At 40.4% G+C, this 16,822-nt stretch overlaps 1 protein-coding gene across 1 annotated transcript in view; it reads left to right on the top strand.

Moving 5' to 3' along the window:
- CDK15 (cyclin dependent kinase 15) overlaps window positions 1–16,822 on the top strand; it is an 86,727-nt gene that overhangs the window by 36,944 nt on the left and 32,961 nt on the right. Inside the window, exons 9-10 of the mRNA XM_061147946.1 lie at window positions 3,642–3,735; window positions 11,161–11,224. Coding sequence (XP_061003929.1) covers window positions 3,642–3,735; window positions 11,161–11,224 — 158 coding nt within the window. The remainder of the gene's footprint in view (window positions 1–3,641; window positions 3,736–11,160; window positions 11,225–16,822) is intronic.

Here is a 16,822-nt window from a genome sequence, read left to right as displayed (position 1 = left end):
TTATGGCAAAAAGTGAAGAAGAACTAAAGAGCCTCTTGATGAAAGTGAAAGAGGAGAGTGAAAAAGTTGGCTTAAAGCTCAACATTCAGAAAACTAAGATCATGGCATCTGGTCCCATCACTTCATGGCAGATAGATGGGGAAACAGTGGAAACAGTGTCAGACTTTATTTTTCTGGGCTGGTGACTGCAGTCATGAAATTAAAAGACGCTTACTCCTTGGAAGGAAAGTTATGACCAACCTAGACGGCATATTAAAAAGCAGAGAGATTACTTTGCCAACAAAGGTCCGTCTGATTAAGGCTATGGTTTTTTCCAGTGGTCATGTATGGATGTGAGAGTTGGACTGTGAAGAAAGCTGAGCACCGAAGAATTGATGCTTTTGAACTGTGGTGTTGGAGAAGACTCTTGAGAGTCCCTTGGACTGCAAGGAGATCCAACAAGTCCATCCTAAAGGAGATCAGTCCTGGGTGTTCATTGGAAGGACTGATGTTGAAGCTGAAACTCCAATACTTTGGCCACCTGATGTGAAGAGCTGACTCATTTGAAAAGACCCTGATGCTGAGAAAGATTGAGGGCGGAAGGAGAAGGGGATGACAGAGGATGAGATGGTTGGATGGTGTCACTGACTCGATGGACATGAATCTGGTTAAACTCCGGGAGTTGGTGATGAACAGGGAGGCCTGGCGTGCTGCAGTTCATGGGGTCGCAAAGAATCAGACATGACTAAGCAACTGAACTGAACTGAACTGAATTCTAAAAATTCACCTCAAGATACTATTCACCAGATTTTTAAGAGACATTCATCTCATCAAAATTCTGTTTTCTTTCTTTGGCCTCGTAAAACAGCTTGCAGGATCCTATTTCCATCACCAGGGATTGAACCCAGGCCCTGGCAACAGAAGTGTGGAGTCTTAGCCACTGGACCACCAGGGAACTCCCAAAATGCTTCTTTCACACATCAAGATGTCTCTTGTACATGAGAAATCAGTAAAACACATACAGTGGACATTTTATCCAATTACTTTTTTAGCAACTGGGGATAAAGACAACCTATTGTTTGAGGGGAAGAATAAAAACCTGCAAAACTCAGTCTGATACCTCTTATTTATATGTACACAAAATTCTAAGACTAAGTTAACAGATTATTTTACATGCAAACCAAATATTAAATCATGAAAATTGTCTCTTGAAATGGTAACATATAGTTAAATTTATATATTTTTAAAAATATATATTCTCTCCCCAAACTAGACACAACATAAAAATTATTCTTAAGCTTGTTTATCAGGAAATCTTTCTCCTACACAAGATAAATTAAATACCATGTATCTACAGTCAGATGGAAAAGTGAAAATTTATCATGAAAAAGTATTAGTCACTCAGTTGTGTCCAACTCTTTGAGACCCCATGGACTATAGTTCACCAGGGTTCTCTGTCTGTGGAATTCTCCAGGCAAGAGTACTGGAGTGGGTAGCTATTCCCTTCTTTAGGGAATCTTCCCAAGCCAGAGATCGAACCTGGGTGTCTTGCATTGCAGGCAGATTCTTTACTATATTAATATGAATAATAATAAAACCATTTAAAATTAATTTCATAATAAACCTTTAATAATATGATGATAATTAATCCTGAATATTCATTGGAAGGACTGATGCTGAAGCTGAAACTCCAATACTTTGACCACCTGATATGAAGATCTGACTCACTAGAAAAGACCCTGATGCTGGGAGAGATTGAAGGCGGGAGGAGAAGGGGACGACAGAGGATGAGATGGTTAGATGGCATCACTGACTCAGTGAACATGAGTTTGAGTAAGCTCCGGGAGTTGGTGATGACCAGGGAAGCCTGGCGTGCTGCAGTCCATGGGGTAACAAAGAGTTGGACATGACTGAGCAACTGAACTGAATATGATGATCTATACTAAAATGTTTTACTTAAATTTTCTTCTTTATCATGCTACAGCAAAACATCAAGATGATTAAGGGAGTTTGCAAAATTATACGTTACAGTAAAAGAGATTTGGAGTCAAAAATCAGGGAGTATTAGACCATGGGGATAATCTCTGTAATCAGTTATTTGAAGTGAAGTGAAAGTCGCTCAGTCCTATCCGATCTTTGTGACCCCATGGACTATACAGTCCATGGAATTCTCCAGACCAGAATACTGGCGTGGGTAGCCTTTCTCTTCTCCAGGGGATCTTCCCAACCCAGGGATCGAACCCAGGTCTCCTGCATTGCAGGCAGATTCTTTACCAGCTGAGCCACAAGGGCAGCCCCTTGAAGCATTCTCAAAAAAGGTTTGTGAGAGTTAAAAACGTGCGTTACTAGCAAAATCTTACTTCTTACTGTTCCTTAGGAATTACCCTCCAGTTTGACTAAGCAGGAAAGACAATTTAAGATGCACGTGCCTGAGTGCTAAGTCATTTCAGTCATGTCTGACTCTTTGCAACCCTATGGACTGTAGCCCGCCAGGCTCCTCTGTCCATGGGATTCTCTAGGCAAGAGTACTGGAGTGGGTTGCCATGCCCTCTCCAGGGGATCTTGCCAACCCAGGGATCAAATCCATGACTTCTGTGTCTCCTTCATTGGCAGATGGGTTCTTTACCACTAGCGCCACCTGGGAAGTCCTTTAAAATGTGCATTCTCTGTTTAAATCAGGATGCATTTCAGTCAGTAACATCTTAGGAGAGCCATCAACCATGCTGCAGTTGTGACTACAGTTATCCTTGTATGTGTGTGGACATCAAACATGTCAGCATCAAAACTTGCTGAATGGGAGTCAGTGACTTTGAAGACAGGAGAGCTTTATATCTTTATTTATTTTTTAACTCTTAGGAACCAAATGGTTGTGGAGAATAAGTGAATCAGATATGTTTAGCAATATTTTTTAAGCTGGAGTCAAAAATGTAACTTGTAATTGCAAGGTCAGCCTAGGAGCCCAGCACCAATAACTCTTAGTTCTTTTATTTTAAGAAATAAGGATTATTTTAAGAAATGCTATATCATCGAACTCCTGGACAATACCATCAAAGGACAATATCATGAATAAACACAGACATTAAACAGTCTGAGTCAAATGCTGAATGTGAGAAAGTTTGACGAGTACCTAAATCAATTTCTTTCATTTAACATTTTTCATTGTACAAGTATGATAGTTGATGAAATAATCTGTCTGATTAAATTTGTAACAGCTCTTTCAGTGAGTATAAAAGAAACATTCTGATCGTGTCATAGTTTAACTTGTGGGTTTTTTTTTTTTTTTTTTTGGTTTCTTAAAAGTACATACAATAATGATGCTTCTTAGAATGATAGCTCCTTAGATTCAGTGAAAGAAGGTATTCAGTTTGGAGATTCAGTACTTTCTCCGTCTCTCATAAAATAGTTAATGAGCTTGAATGAACTAAAATGTTTGCTATCTGTACTGTGATCCTAAATGCCCAATGCATTCCATTTTAGCAAAAAGCTGCCAGCTGTTCTTATCTTTGTTTAACATAGGGACTTTTTCTGCCAAGACTTTTCATTTGCATGGCCCATATTTAATTATCCTCAAAATATTTCTTAAGAGAAGAAATGCTAGTAGTTCAGTTTTGCATGTATGGTTTCCTTGAAAGTATTGGGTTGACTCTTATTTCCTTTGTTAGGGGTGCAGGCTGCATCTTTATTGAAATGTTCCAGGGTCAACCCTTGTTTCCTGGGGTTTCCAACATCCTTGAACAGCTGGAGAAGATCTGGGAGGTAAGAGAAGAATTCCTCTTAGGAAAAAAAAATATATATGCATATAAAACTTTGAACCAAATTTGCGTTAGAAACAAATGAAGCAGTCCATCTGCTTTGAGAGATTAAGCCATATTTTGAGGTTGTGGAAACTGTGGTGTTTGCCAGGGGCTCAAGCACCTGGGGAATGAGTGGTCAGGAACCCACCCCTTTTGTCCAATGGATGCCCTTGAACCCTCCTGCTCCCAATGACTATTACCTCAACATCCCAGGGCAATTTCTGCCATTACTAATTAAACACATCCCTTCCCTGCAACCCCCAGGTCTAATTCTGCCACATATTTGGCCATGGATCTTTGTCAACTGAAGATAAAACACTAAATTTTCACAGAGCCCTGATAAAACAAAATATTAGCTTTCCATGTTAGTGTGAGAGAAATATACTACTTATGCTGCTCCTCCAAAACTAGATTTCTAAGGTGACAGGATGCTTATGTATGTGAGTTTCCACTTCTTTATTCATTATTTATCCCTCCCTCTGTTGCACCATTGGGGCTTCCCTGGTGGCTCAGTGGTAAAGAATCTGCCTGCAATGCAGGAAACCTGGATTCGATCCCTGGGTTAGGAAGAGCCCCTGAAGGCTGACGTGGCAACCCACTCCAGTATGTGTTCTTGCCTGGAGAATCCCATGGACAGAGGAGCCTGGCGGACTATAGTCCATAGATACGGTTGCAAAGAGTCAGACGTGACTGAAGCAACTTAGCATGCACACGCATGCAGTTGCACATTATGTGCTTCATTTTTATGTCCCTCGTAGCTTATAGTTTTGGGTTTCCCTGGTGGTTCAGTGGTAAAGAATTCGCTTGCCAATGCAGGAGATGACAGTTTGATCCCTGGGTCAGGAAGATCCCCTGGAGAAGAAAAGGGCAACCCACTCTAGTGTTCTTGTCTGGGAAATCCCAAGGATAGAAGGTCCTGGCAGGCTACAGTCCATGGGGTCACAAAAGAGCTGGACACAACTTAGCGACTAAACAGCAACAGCGATAGCCATTTACATATGGCTCTCTTTTTCTGATGATTTTTAAATTGTGGTTAAATATATATAGAGCATAAAATTTACCATTCTAACCACTTTTAAAAGTACAGTTCATACCATTAAATACATTCACCTTGCTGTGCAACCGTCACCACATCCATTTCCAAAACTTTTCATCCTCCCCAACAGCAGCTCTGTATCCATTCAACCAGCCCCCCATTTTCCTGCCCCTAGCCACTGGTAACCTCTCATCTACATTCTGTCTGTATGAAATTGCCCGTTCTAGGTTTTCATGTAAGTGGAATCATACAGTATTTGTCCTTTGTGTCTGGCTTGTTTCACTTAGCATAATGTTTTCAAGGTCCATCCATATGGTAGCATGTATCAAGTACTTTAAACTGGGGTGGGGAGGGTATTCCTTGTATCCTGGATTCTGCTTCCTTTCAAGTTTGCTTGTTTCAAGCAAGCATCTAGAGCATTCTTGCTAACAGCCTCCCAATCAGGTATCTTGGGAAATAATGCAAAGCGGGATTTTTGTGTGCAGATGAGGAAACTTATCTTTTCTTGAACTCTTCATGATTTTGATTTAATGTCACCAAACATTTTGCCTTGCAGGAATAATATAAAATTTCATTTTTGAATTATGTTTCCACTGTGGAGTGCTTCATTTATTAAAAATTTTAAGAAGCTGGGGATTTCTCTGGTGGTCCAGTGGCTAAGACCCTGTGCTTCCAATGCAGGGAGCCCAGGTTTGATCCCTGTTCAGGGAATTAGACCTCACATGTCACAACAAAAGATCCATTGTGCTGCACCTAAGACCTGGCACAGCCAAATAAATAAAAATAAGTAAATAAATATTTGTTAAAGCTCATGTGAAAAACGCTTATATCATTTTTTTTAAGTTGAATTTTACCAAATGAAGGTGAGGATAATCCTCAGGAAACTTTTAGGAAAAGGGAAGAGTTAGTTGCTAGTGTCTGGAGGGCCAATGACTCATATTTATGAAGATATTCTGTGCAAACCAGGCTAGTGCTACAGATTCATGACCCAGAAAACACAGTGGTTTGTGAATGCTAAAATAAAATGTCCTTCTTGAAATTCAGATATTTTATAGAGACTAATCACTGCCATTAAGCTTTCTTTTGGAAACATGGAGGATATAGCGGAGGAACACAGGACAAATTGGGAAACATTCACAAACTAAAAAACATTTCAAACCAGAAGATTCTTTATGAAAATTTCCCTGCAAGACTGATAAATGCTACCTTCCAAAAGTATCATTGGATTCCATAACATCATCTAAGCTGGAGGTAGCCTAATGTAAATAACAGCTTTCAAGTTGAACATTTGAATTCTAGCCATTTTTCAGCTACATGAACATGTGCAAGTTACATAGTCCCTCTGAGCTTCAGTTTCCTCTTTTGTTACATGGGGCTAGTGATAATGATTTTATAACCTTGCTGTGAGAATTTTAAAAGACCACATGAATATCAAGCACCATGAGACATAAGTGCTCAACAAATGTTTGCTGTCTTTCTCTCTCGGAGAAATTATTTTTGTAGCGATGTTTCAAAGACCAACCAAACTGTTGACAGGCATTTCCTAATATTTAACCTAATTGTTCTATTCTCTCTGTTAGTTTCTTGTCCACATTAGAGGAAGCACAATTAACACTGCCTAGATCTGACCCTGCAGTGATCTTTTACACACTTGAGAAGTTTTTCCCATTCATTTAATCAGGAAGCAATATCATTGGGTACTCATTATCTTATAAGATGTTACAAGACATTGGAAAGATGGAAAGAATAGGAAAAATGCATCATCTGTGCTTTCAACTGTTGTCCAGTCTAGGTGGGGTGATGGGTGGTACATAAGTAAATACATGCAAAACAAACATGAACTATGTGTAGGTGCAAAAGATGTATGTTTAACTAGATAGTAAATAACAATTATAATAGTGAGATAAGGTATACCTTGAGGATATTTGAAAAGTTGTATATAAATTGGTTTTTTAAGCATGATTTCCTGTTTTTAAATGAACTGTGTTCTTAAGGCAGTCATTTTATAGTTCTTTGCATAGTGCAGCCCTTAGAGCATAGAGCAGAAAGAACGAGTTACGACACTTCCCAGAATCTGATGGTTTTCTAGGTATGGGTTCAGATTTCCAGGACTGGTCTTGGTGACTGTCCCTGGCCATCTGAAGGTTGTTCTAGGTATTAATAACTCAGTAAGTGAGAAGTTTGGACTTGTATCTGGACATAAAACACCCAAACATGAGTGATGCAACCAAAACAAGCACGTCTTAACAAATGGGTCCCACAGGTCTTACCCAGGAAGCCATGTTCATGTCTAACATTATGCTTATCACACTGCAGTAAATCAGAAGGACTTTATTTTGACATTTATGACAACTCATTACCAATTTAAAACTAGTAAACACATTAGAAATAACACTGGCATGATGTTAGAGTCACAAGTTCAGAACTCAGCTCTAACTTCAGGTTAGGAGGTAAAGCAAGTCTCACAACCTAACTTATTGGGTCTTTAGTGTCTTCTGGTGTATTTGGTTTTCTGACTCCTGAAATTGTGACCTCTTGGAACAAAGTGTTATGAGAATATTGTAGCTCCTATCATTTTTAATTTTAACATTCTTCTCTGTTTATTAAGTCTCCCCCTCCTCCATTTCTGAAGTCATTTCTCAAGCTTAGAGACTATGAGGTCGCACAGAGTCAGACACGACTGAAACGACTTCGCAGCAGCTCATTGTTGAGCTTCAGACTGTGCTTGCTGATCAGGAGATAGTTCCATATTGCTTAGCTCTCTTTACTGGGCACCAGGAGGTCAGATTCATTACATCTCATTTCCCCCCTTCTTCTGTCCAAGCAGGAAAAGACCCCAGTTTTGTTACCACATCTATAGTTTCATGGTCTGAGAACAAGGAAGAAACATATTCATCAGTGTGTTGTCTATTATACTATTACATCCCAAGTAGCTTGGAAATTCAAACACTACAAATGGCTCCTGAATTGTGTTTTACTAAAAATAGTATACATAGACAAAAAAGGAAAGCTGCTTCAGGCTCTGTGATAGATGTTGATGTAGGGACTAGTGGATCTCTCCCAACCTCTAATCACAACTTTTCTTTACATTTATTCTGAGATCTCATTCTTGAGAAGTCCTGAATCTTTATTTTATCTTCTTTCTGAAATACCCCTAGGTGTGTGTGTATGTTTACACCTGAATGGCTGTCATCAATTTTTGATCAATTTTTTAGAAATCTAATTCTTTCAATAAATATTTTTAGCAAATAATACCAGATGTAGCTCTAAAATCAAAATAAAATAAACTATGCAGACTTTAAAGCCATTAATCAAAATGCCTTCAGTTTCCATTTCAACAAAGGTGGAAAACAGCCTCTGCAGCCCATGGTGGTTTCAAACAGAGCACTCACTAACTGCCTTTTAAGAGCCTTCAGGGAGTGAGTAAATCAACTATTTTTGGTTTTCGGTTTCCCAGTCAGTGAAGCGGAGATTTAGTAATTTTCTCAAGTGAAAATGAACTCAATAATTTTCAAATAAAAACTGAGCATCAAATTTCCAAATAAAGGATATTGAATTTTTGTTTAAACTTTTAAAATCTCAAAGCTTAAAGCTTTTAGCACAATATTCTAAAATTGTTGGTGTCCATTGTTGGCTTTAATTACACAATAATACAAAGTAACCAACAATTCTGGTAACTTTCGCCTTAGAGAAAAATATGGATGTGGTCATTATTTATTTCCTTTATTGCATTCTTTTCATTATCTTTGCCTTCATGTCATTTTCTTGCCAGCCAACAGAAGATGTAGGGGTATTTTTGAGTCATTCTGCCCACTTGTTTACACACACATCTGTGCAAATACATAAGATGGCAGTTTCGCAAAGAAGAATTAACCCCCCATCCTTTGGCCCTCTCCCACAAAAGAAGAATTAGTCCAGTTGGTTTTTCAAAATGGATTCCAGGATTCTCAGCGTTCCCTCTGGCTCAGGGTGGCTGATAGGAAAAGCTCATAATCCTCTCAGTAGCTTTTCAATTTGTTTAGGGAATGGATCAAAGAAAGAAGCTTCTACTAGGTGGCTTAATTTTTTTTTTTTTTTTTTTAATTGTATGAGGGAAAATGACACTTTGGTGTCTTTTGTTTGAGGACAAGCTTAACAAGCACTACAAAGTATACTTCTCAGCCAGAGTCCTAGTCAGCTAACTGGTAGATATTAAGAGGCTTCCAGATTCCTCATCAGTTTTTATCAGTTGAGGCTTCCCAGGTGGTGCAATGATAAAGAATCTACTGCCAGTGCAAGAGACACAAGAGACACAGCTTCGTTCCCTAGGTTGGTAAGATCACCCGGAGTAGGAAATCAGTCACTGTTGGGCAGTTGACTTCCTGCCATAACAATTGGGCCAGCATTTGTCTCCAGCATTTTACAAATGGATTCCCTAGGCTTCTTCTATGACAGATGCTAATAAAAAGACTTGTATCGAGGTATGCTTCCCAGAAGAGCTATATTGTAGTGGTGTATGAAAGCTACTCATGTTTTATTAGTATTTCACAAAAATAATATTATTCTAGCTCCCAACTGACATTGAGCATTTATGATTATCTTAAAAGAATGGTAAGGTTTTGTCTATAAGGGAACTCAGAGTAACAGAATCATTTAAAATCTGAAGTATTTTGACTTTAAATTCCAAAAGATTTTTCTTTTCATAGCAATTAAAAAGTAAAGCTTCAGTTTAGTAATTCAAAGCATAAGTGAGCCCTTTTTCAAGCAATGTTGTTACTATTATGATCCACCAGTTAAAAACCAAATACTATATTCCAAACTGCTGGGCCACAGAGAAGAGAAGCAGATAAGATGAATTCAGTAGAAAACACTAGAGTTAGGTTTAGGATCATTTTTAGCCAACATTCCACTGCCTAAAGGTCAGTAATCTGAATCCCTTTTAATTTGAGCACATTGGTGAACAGCTGAATGCCCATGCTGAGGCATAATTTAAACAACCAAGTGTCTCCCTGTTGAGATATATATATATATATATACAGAGAGTTATCTGATGTAAGGCCAAGGGACACTTTGCCACTCAACGTCTTTCTATTATTTCCAAATCCAAAGATAGCATCCCAGTGTATGGTGATCATGCACTACATGCAGTAGACATACTTCGTTTTACTGTGCTTTACTTTATTGCTCTTTGCAGACATTGCTTTTTTAAAACAAATTGAAGGTTTGCAGCAATGCTGCTTGTCAGATGATGGGTAGCAATTTTTTAGCAAGGAAGCATTTTTTTAATTAAGGTGTGTACATTAGTTTTTAAATGAAGGTATGCACATTGCTCTGTTACACACTTAATAGACCATAGTATAGTGTAAACATAACTTTTATATATCCTGGGGATCCAAAAAGTTTGTGTGACTCACATTATTACAGTATTAGCTTTATTGCCGTGGTCTGGAATTAAACCCAAAATATCTCTGAGGTATGCCTGTAGATATTTAGGGATAAGAATATGACTTTAAGTAAGGTTATATGATCTGTATTAGGGTTCTCCACAGAAACAGAACCAGTGGGAGATATAGAGGGGTGTGTGTGTGTGTGTGTGTGTACACATGAGCCAATTCCCATGATAAATCACTATACACATATATATATGTATATAAAATATTATGTATATAAAATTTATTATGTATATAATATACATATTATATATGTATATAATATTATATACACATGAGCCAATTCCCATAATATTTTATATACATATATATATATGTGTATAGTGATTTATCATGGGAATTGGCTCATGTGATTTCATGGAGGCTGAGATATGTCCTCTGCAAGCTGGGAAACCAGGAAAGCTGGTGGTATAAGTCAGTTTAAGGGGGCCACTGGTATAAATCCCATAATCTGAAGACCAGAGAACTAGGAGCTCCAAAGGCAAGAGAAGATGGATGTCCCAGCTCAAAAACAGAGACAAAAAATTTGTGCTTCCTCCACTCGTTCTGTTCAGGCCCTCTACCAATTGGATGATGCCACCCAAATTGGTGAGGGCAGTTCTCTTTATTCCGTCTACTGATTCAAATACTAATCTCTTCCAGAAACACTCTCACAGTCACACTCAGAAATAATGTTTTATCGACTGTCTTGGGCATCCTTTAGTCCAGTCAAGGTGACACACAGGACCATAGAAATATACTGCAATTTTGCCTGTGAAACAGCAAATGTTGGCAACCCTAAAATTTCTTTCTTGCCCACATCAGCTGGCACAATGTGGCATACATCCAGCTTTTCCCTGTTCCTCCCCGATGTGTCCTCCACGTCTCCACACCTGCTCCATCCACTCCATCTCTCCCCGCATCTTTCTTTGTCTTTCTATAGGTGCTGGGAGTCCCCACAGAGGATACCTGGCCTGGAGTTTCCAAGCTACCTAACTACAACCCAGGTAATCTTGATTTGAGCTTCCAAAAGCTCTGTGAGTTACCAGTGTGTGAGCGCTGGCCACACGAATGAGGTGTTTTCCTTTAATTGTTAACAGTGTAGACAGATTTTTTTAGACTCTTATATTCCCTGACTAATCTTTTTATGAGGAAAACATTGAAATAGTAGTTGAGGTTAGATCAGTTTTCCAACTCTGTAAAACACAAGTAACAAGCGGAATAACAACTGGGAATGACTATTACTGTGGACTCCACATCCATTTCCAAACACCCAGTGGTTTAAGTGGAAAACTCAAAAGAGGGTCTCATTTTTGAGCCCAATGACTATCATTGAGTCTATTTGCTAGATTATTGTACTTCATAAAGTATAAAAAGAAAGCTAGAGGGGAAGTAGAGGCTCCCTGGGCCTAGGACAGGCCAGGTAAGATGTCTCTAGATTATACAAGAATTCATTCACTGTCTCTAGACCTAACACTTTGTCATTTTCTGTCACATATTTGGTCCTCCAAGACTGGCTCCTGGGGGTGGATTTGGAAGTGTTGCAAGTATTCCAAGGAGGATGTTTTTGAGAAAAGGTCCCAAGGACATGCCAGAGAGGTCAGATTACCCAGTTGTCACTTCAAGGACGTTGAAACAAAAAAGAGGAGGCAAGCAGTGAGCTATAGGATGAAGGACCACATCCCGGCCATACCAGAGCTGGACCCTTGCAGGCAGGATTAAAGGGGAGGTAGTATGTACCATGCGGAAGACCTGGGTTTGATCCCAGGGTTGTGAAGATCCCCTGGAGAAGGTAAAGACTACCCACTCCAGTATTCTGGCCTGGAGAATTCCATGAACAGTATAGTCCATGGGGTCACAAAAAACCGGACACCACTGAGCGACTTTCACTTTCACTTTCAGATATGTACACGATTAGGGAGAATGTGGCCCAAGTTTGCTTTCCCAGTCTTGATATCCTTCCATTGTCCCATGACTAAAAATGGAATTTCCCCAAATTGTTGCCATTACTAACTTTGGTATGAGGTTATCCTGGAAGGACTTTTATGAGAGTAAGAAATTGTAGGAAAATTTAAAAAGCAATTAAAGCGGAAAACAAAAGACATAGGAGGCTAGGAATTTTCTTTTTTCCTCCAGTATCTAATACTTTCACTCAAACAGCTGTACATAAGGTTCAGTCATCTTCAACTGACTAGGATTATGGAACACCTACAGCAGCTAAAGACCAACTCTAAAATCATTTCAGTTGCTTTGTGAATGATCTATATGCATTGCTAGATGAGGTTTGGGTCATTTACAAATAGTTTGCCATTTATAATTAGCACTTGAGAAAAATGTCACTCTCTCACCTCAGGGCTTGGAATAATGCCTTTTCCATTTGGTCTGAGACAGAGAGAAAAGAGACCAGGGTCTCAGAGAGATGATGGTCCAGCTGACAACAGAGCCTATCTCCAGGTGCTTCAGTTTCTAGGAGAACCTGGGTCGCATCTTTTTCCACCCTGCCTGTACCCTCTCCCTATCTACTCTGCTCTCCAGGTGAAAATGGGACCCCTCAGCTTCCTAACGTAGGTGCAGGCAGAAGTTTAGGGTCACAGGTGGGTTGTAGAAAATAATTGGAATGATCTCAAGACAAAGCTGTCACGGTGAGCATATGCTATTCCTTCAAACTTGAAGTATTTGGGTTTCAGGTTGATTCCAGCAATAAACAGTGATCCTTGGTGAGAACAATAATGAAAGGAACTTGTCCAAAATGCTTTCCTGCCAGATTCTGTACGAAATAAGATAACTGGGTTCCAATAAACCAGTGAGAAATATGTTGCATTTTTCATTTTGTTGTCATTTCAAAGTAATATGCAATTTTTTATTTATGAAGAGAATTCTCCAGGCCCAGCATCAATAGGGTTCATACTTTGCATTGTTTTTCTAGTAAGGATTCAATTTAATTCAAATAAGTCAAAAATTTTTGAGTACCTACTATCCGCCAGGCATTGTGTTTTATGCTGGGCCTGCATAGATGAATTCGGCACATTCCTGTATCTCTAAGAGGTTGGGTTTGTAGTCACTCAACTGCAGTCTTTCACCAGCTCACCTTATGAGAGGGTGCTCATTTGCAAACCCACTTCCATGGGCTTGGACAGTGTATAGACCATGGGCCTGGCTAGGCTTATGGAGGGAAGCAAATTGTAACGTTAGTCACAGCCAAGATGTGTAAACTTGAGCTTGGAAATCTTAGAAGTCCAGCATATCCTGAACGTGGGGTCAGTACTATTGATAGGTCAATCATAAGGAGTATCTTTTAAAGCGACCACCCACATATGTGTTCCAGGAACATCCCCTCTGTGAATTAAGAAGTCCCTTCAAGCCATCCCCCACCTACTTCTATTCACAAGCCATTGCTGCTACTTCCAGGCACTTGAGCTCCAGTGATTAAGGGACCAGAATAGGGGATGGGAGCCAGATCACAGAGAACTCTTAACACCATTCTTGATGAGATTTCCATCCCTTTCCTTTTCATTCCATGGGCCCCCAAACTTTGAATTCAGCAGTACAATCACGCTGAGGGAGCTGGAGAGCTCAGAGCCTAGAGAACCATCCAGTGTCCATTTGTGTCCACTCTGCCGTTTCCAGACCTTGTCTGGACTATGTACGAACAACACAGTTTCTGTTTATACAGGTTTTTTAAAAAACACCTGGTGCTGACCCAGCTGGACAGGTTTCTCTGACCAGTCCCCTCTTTTCTTGGGGTGCTGATGAGCAGGGCTGTCAGTTTTCTCACCATCAGCTCAGACTCCCTTGCCAGGTTAAATCTGGCCGAGGAAAGAGAGGCATATAATTTTATACCCTAGTCTTTCTTTCCTTCTTTCTTTCCTTCCTTCTCTCCCCCACCCCCACCCCCCATTTTAAGCAAGCTGGCTGAGAACTCTGTGTCTTCCACTTCAAAGGGCCAGTTGTCTTATTTTGATGTGGGCAGATTGAGAAGTAGGCTTTGAAAAGTAGGCTTTTTTTGTTTAATCTTTTCTCCTGGGATAGCTTTCAGAGCAATATATCCAAGTGTCAGTGAGGGGGTTCTGACGAGCACGGATTCCCAGACTCTCAGCAGGATCATTCTCTAACAGAAATATAAAAGTGAAATATTAAAAACCCTGGAACGTGAACTCCATCTGCAGAGTAGCCAGTCTTGCCTTGCTTGCACCATGGGAAAAAAAGATCTCCTTGAAAAAAGAGGGAGGAGGAAAAAAAGTGCTTTGAGTAAGAGGTTTACAGGTTTAGTAGAGCATAGTAACATCCCCTCAAAGAAGTGGGTGTTGCTCCGTGACCCCCCAAAACGCTCCTCCTTTGACTCAGCCGCCAGAACACTCACCCTCCCCGGCAACACACCCCCTTTTCACATGCTAACTGAGGCGCCTGTGATTGGCTGAACAATAAACTGGTCACACTTGCTAAAGGCCTGCCATCTTGCACACAATCAGCCAAGACACATTAATCAAACTGGCGGGAACAGGGGTCTGTGCTGGCCTCCTGCACAGGGGGAGGGAGAAGTTCCATGACCCTTAGAGAGAGTCCACAGGAAGCAGTGATAAAGAAGGCATGCTGGAGAAAGTCTGAAAACGCTTAAAGCCCCAACTGATGCCATGTCTGGGACGCACTGGGTTTTTGACACAGAGGATCCCAGAAGCTTAGCACAATCTGGATATTGGTCTTGACTGAAGTCTGCCAATGCAACAGTAGTGTGAATTTAAAGGGTGGACCCCAATAGGCATTCTTACAGAGTTTTCTCAGGCCTCTTGGCTTCCCCTCCTGCTCCCAAGAAAATGACCCTCCCCTTTTTAGTCTCAAATACTTTGGGCCCAACTGGACCTGGTAAGAATAAAATGTACATAAGGGGTAGAGATCCTGGGTCGGGAAGATCCCTGGAGAAGGAAATGGCAACCCACTCCCATACTATCGCCTCAAGAATCCCACGGACAGAGCCTGGCAGGCTATAGTCTATGGAGTTGCAGAAGTGTCAGACACGACTTAGCAACTGCATGACGACAGCAAGGAACGATGAACCTTTCAGGAATATTTAAGAGAAAGTATTGACTGGCAAAGTATTGGTCCTAAACTAAATATTGGGAGGACATTAAAAAGAGTTAATTTTGAGAGGAAGAAAAAAGTTAACATTTGTACTTTCAGGGGTAATGTCTTCTGACTTTTCCAAATTCCCTTTAAAAAGCTCTGCCAATGGCAGTATAGAGCCAATAAGATCATACCTTAAAGACCAGTTTGCTAGAGGCTCACATAAGGCTTTTAAGAGAATCAACTAAATATTTAGACATTTCTTAGGTAAAGTAAACGGAGGCCTTACGCCTCTGGACCTTGTCCAGTCACCATCTCGTTAGATGCAAAGATCCTGTGATAAAGAAAAACTTTTTTTCTGCCCACATGATTGCAGCCCAGTTGTGGTTTTTTAATGTGTCATTGATTGTTTCATCCAACTCCTTTTGCTCCCCTGAAAGGGTCTGTCGTGGCTCTGTTTGCTTCCTTAAACATGGTTTTTGAAAGCACTCACGCTGTGTGAGCTCAAATCCTAGCATTAATGTACTGCTGGGTTCATTTCACCACGCTCAAAAGCGCCTAGTTTAAATCCCTCTCAATTCCATTTGAGGCACCAGAAGACTTTATCCTTCTCCACTAATGGTTCCAAGTTTACATCTAGATACTGGGGGTCAAGGACAGGAGAGGATTTAGAAATAACAGTGCATGACATTAGTCAATGCATTTGCCAAATTGGCAATTAGTTCCCGATGTGCGTGCAAAGCATTTTATTCCTGTCTCTTTGATGCCTGTTCCTGTTGAGAAGGGAATAGAATCCACAGAGGCCTTCAAACTTTTAAAGAAATATCTGCTGAAAATCATGCCTGATTTGTGACATGAGCTCAGCTGCAGGGAAGCATCCGGGATTATCCTGGTTCTTTCAGCCCCAGGAAAGAACGCCCCACATGGAAAGACTTTCCACTGGAAGAACTTAGTAGAAATCAAAAGGCAGGAAAGCGGTTCTAAAAGCCCTGCAGGGACCCAGATTCAGATGTCCTATAAACGATAAGCAAATGGATCCTGCTGACACCTAGTTATTTTCAGTACGTCTGCTTTTTCAGTTTTTGACCACCAGGTGGAAGCAAGAAATAACATGGACGGAATACTGGCATCAGACAGCATTAAAACACAGCAATCTAGCCCCACCCTGGGAATGTTTGCTTTTGACCTGAAATCCAGCGTAAGCGTTTCACTTCGTGCAACACCACTACAGGACAGAGGATGATTAAGAGTTTAAAATGATCTTTGTCCGTGTTGCGGTGACCAAGAGCTACCATGCTTTGGGCTCAAAGGGGTCTGAGTATGTCTTTGTGTGTTTGCCGTGAACACAGCCTCAGCTGTGTGCATCAGCATCCACTCGATTCAATGAACTGTCAGACAAGGGAGTTCCTCAGTGGGCTGAACTAAGGGGAAGGATACTGATAAGAGAGATTTTAATTATCGGCATCAATTCCAGGAGTGGTAGGTCCATGCTCCATCTGGCATCCTCTGGGGGTGCTTGAGGAAGTTATTCTTTTCCAGTTCCCTAA

Source organism: Dama dama, chromosome 8, assembly GCF_033118175.1.
Source record: "Dama dama isolate Ldn47 chromosome 8, ASM3311817v1, whole genome shotgun sequence".
Lineage (NCBI taxonomy): Eukaryota > Metazoa > Chordata > Mammalia > Artiodactyla > Cervidae > Dama > Dama dama.
Note: the sequence above shows the minus strand (reverse complement) of the source record. Positions and strands in the feature narration are given on the sequence as shown.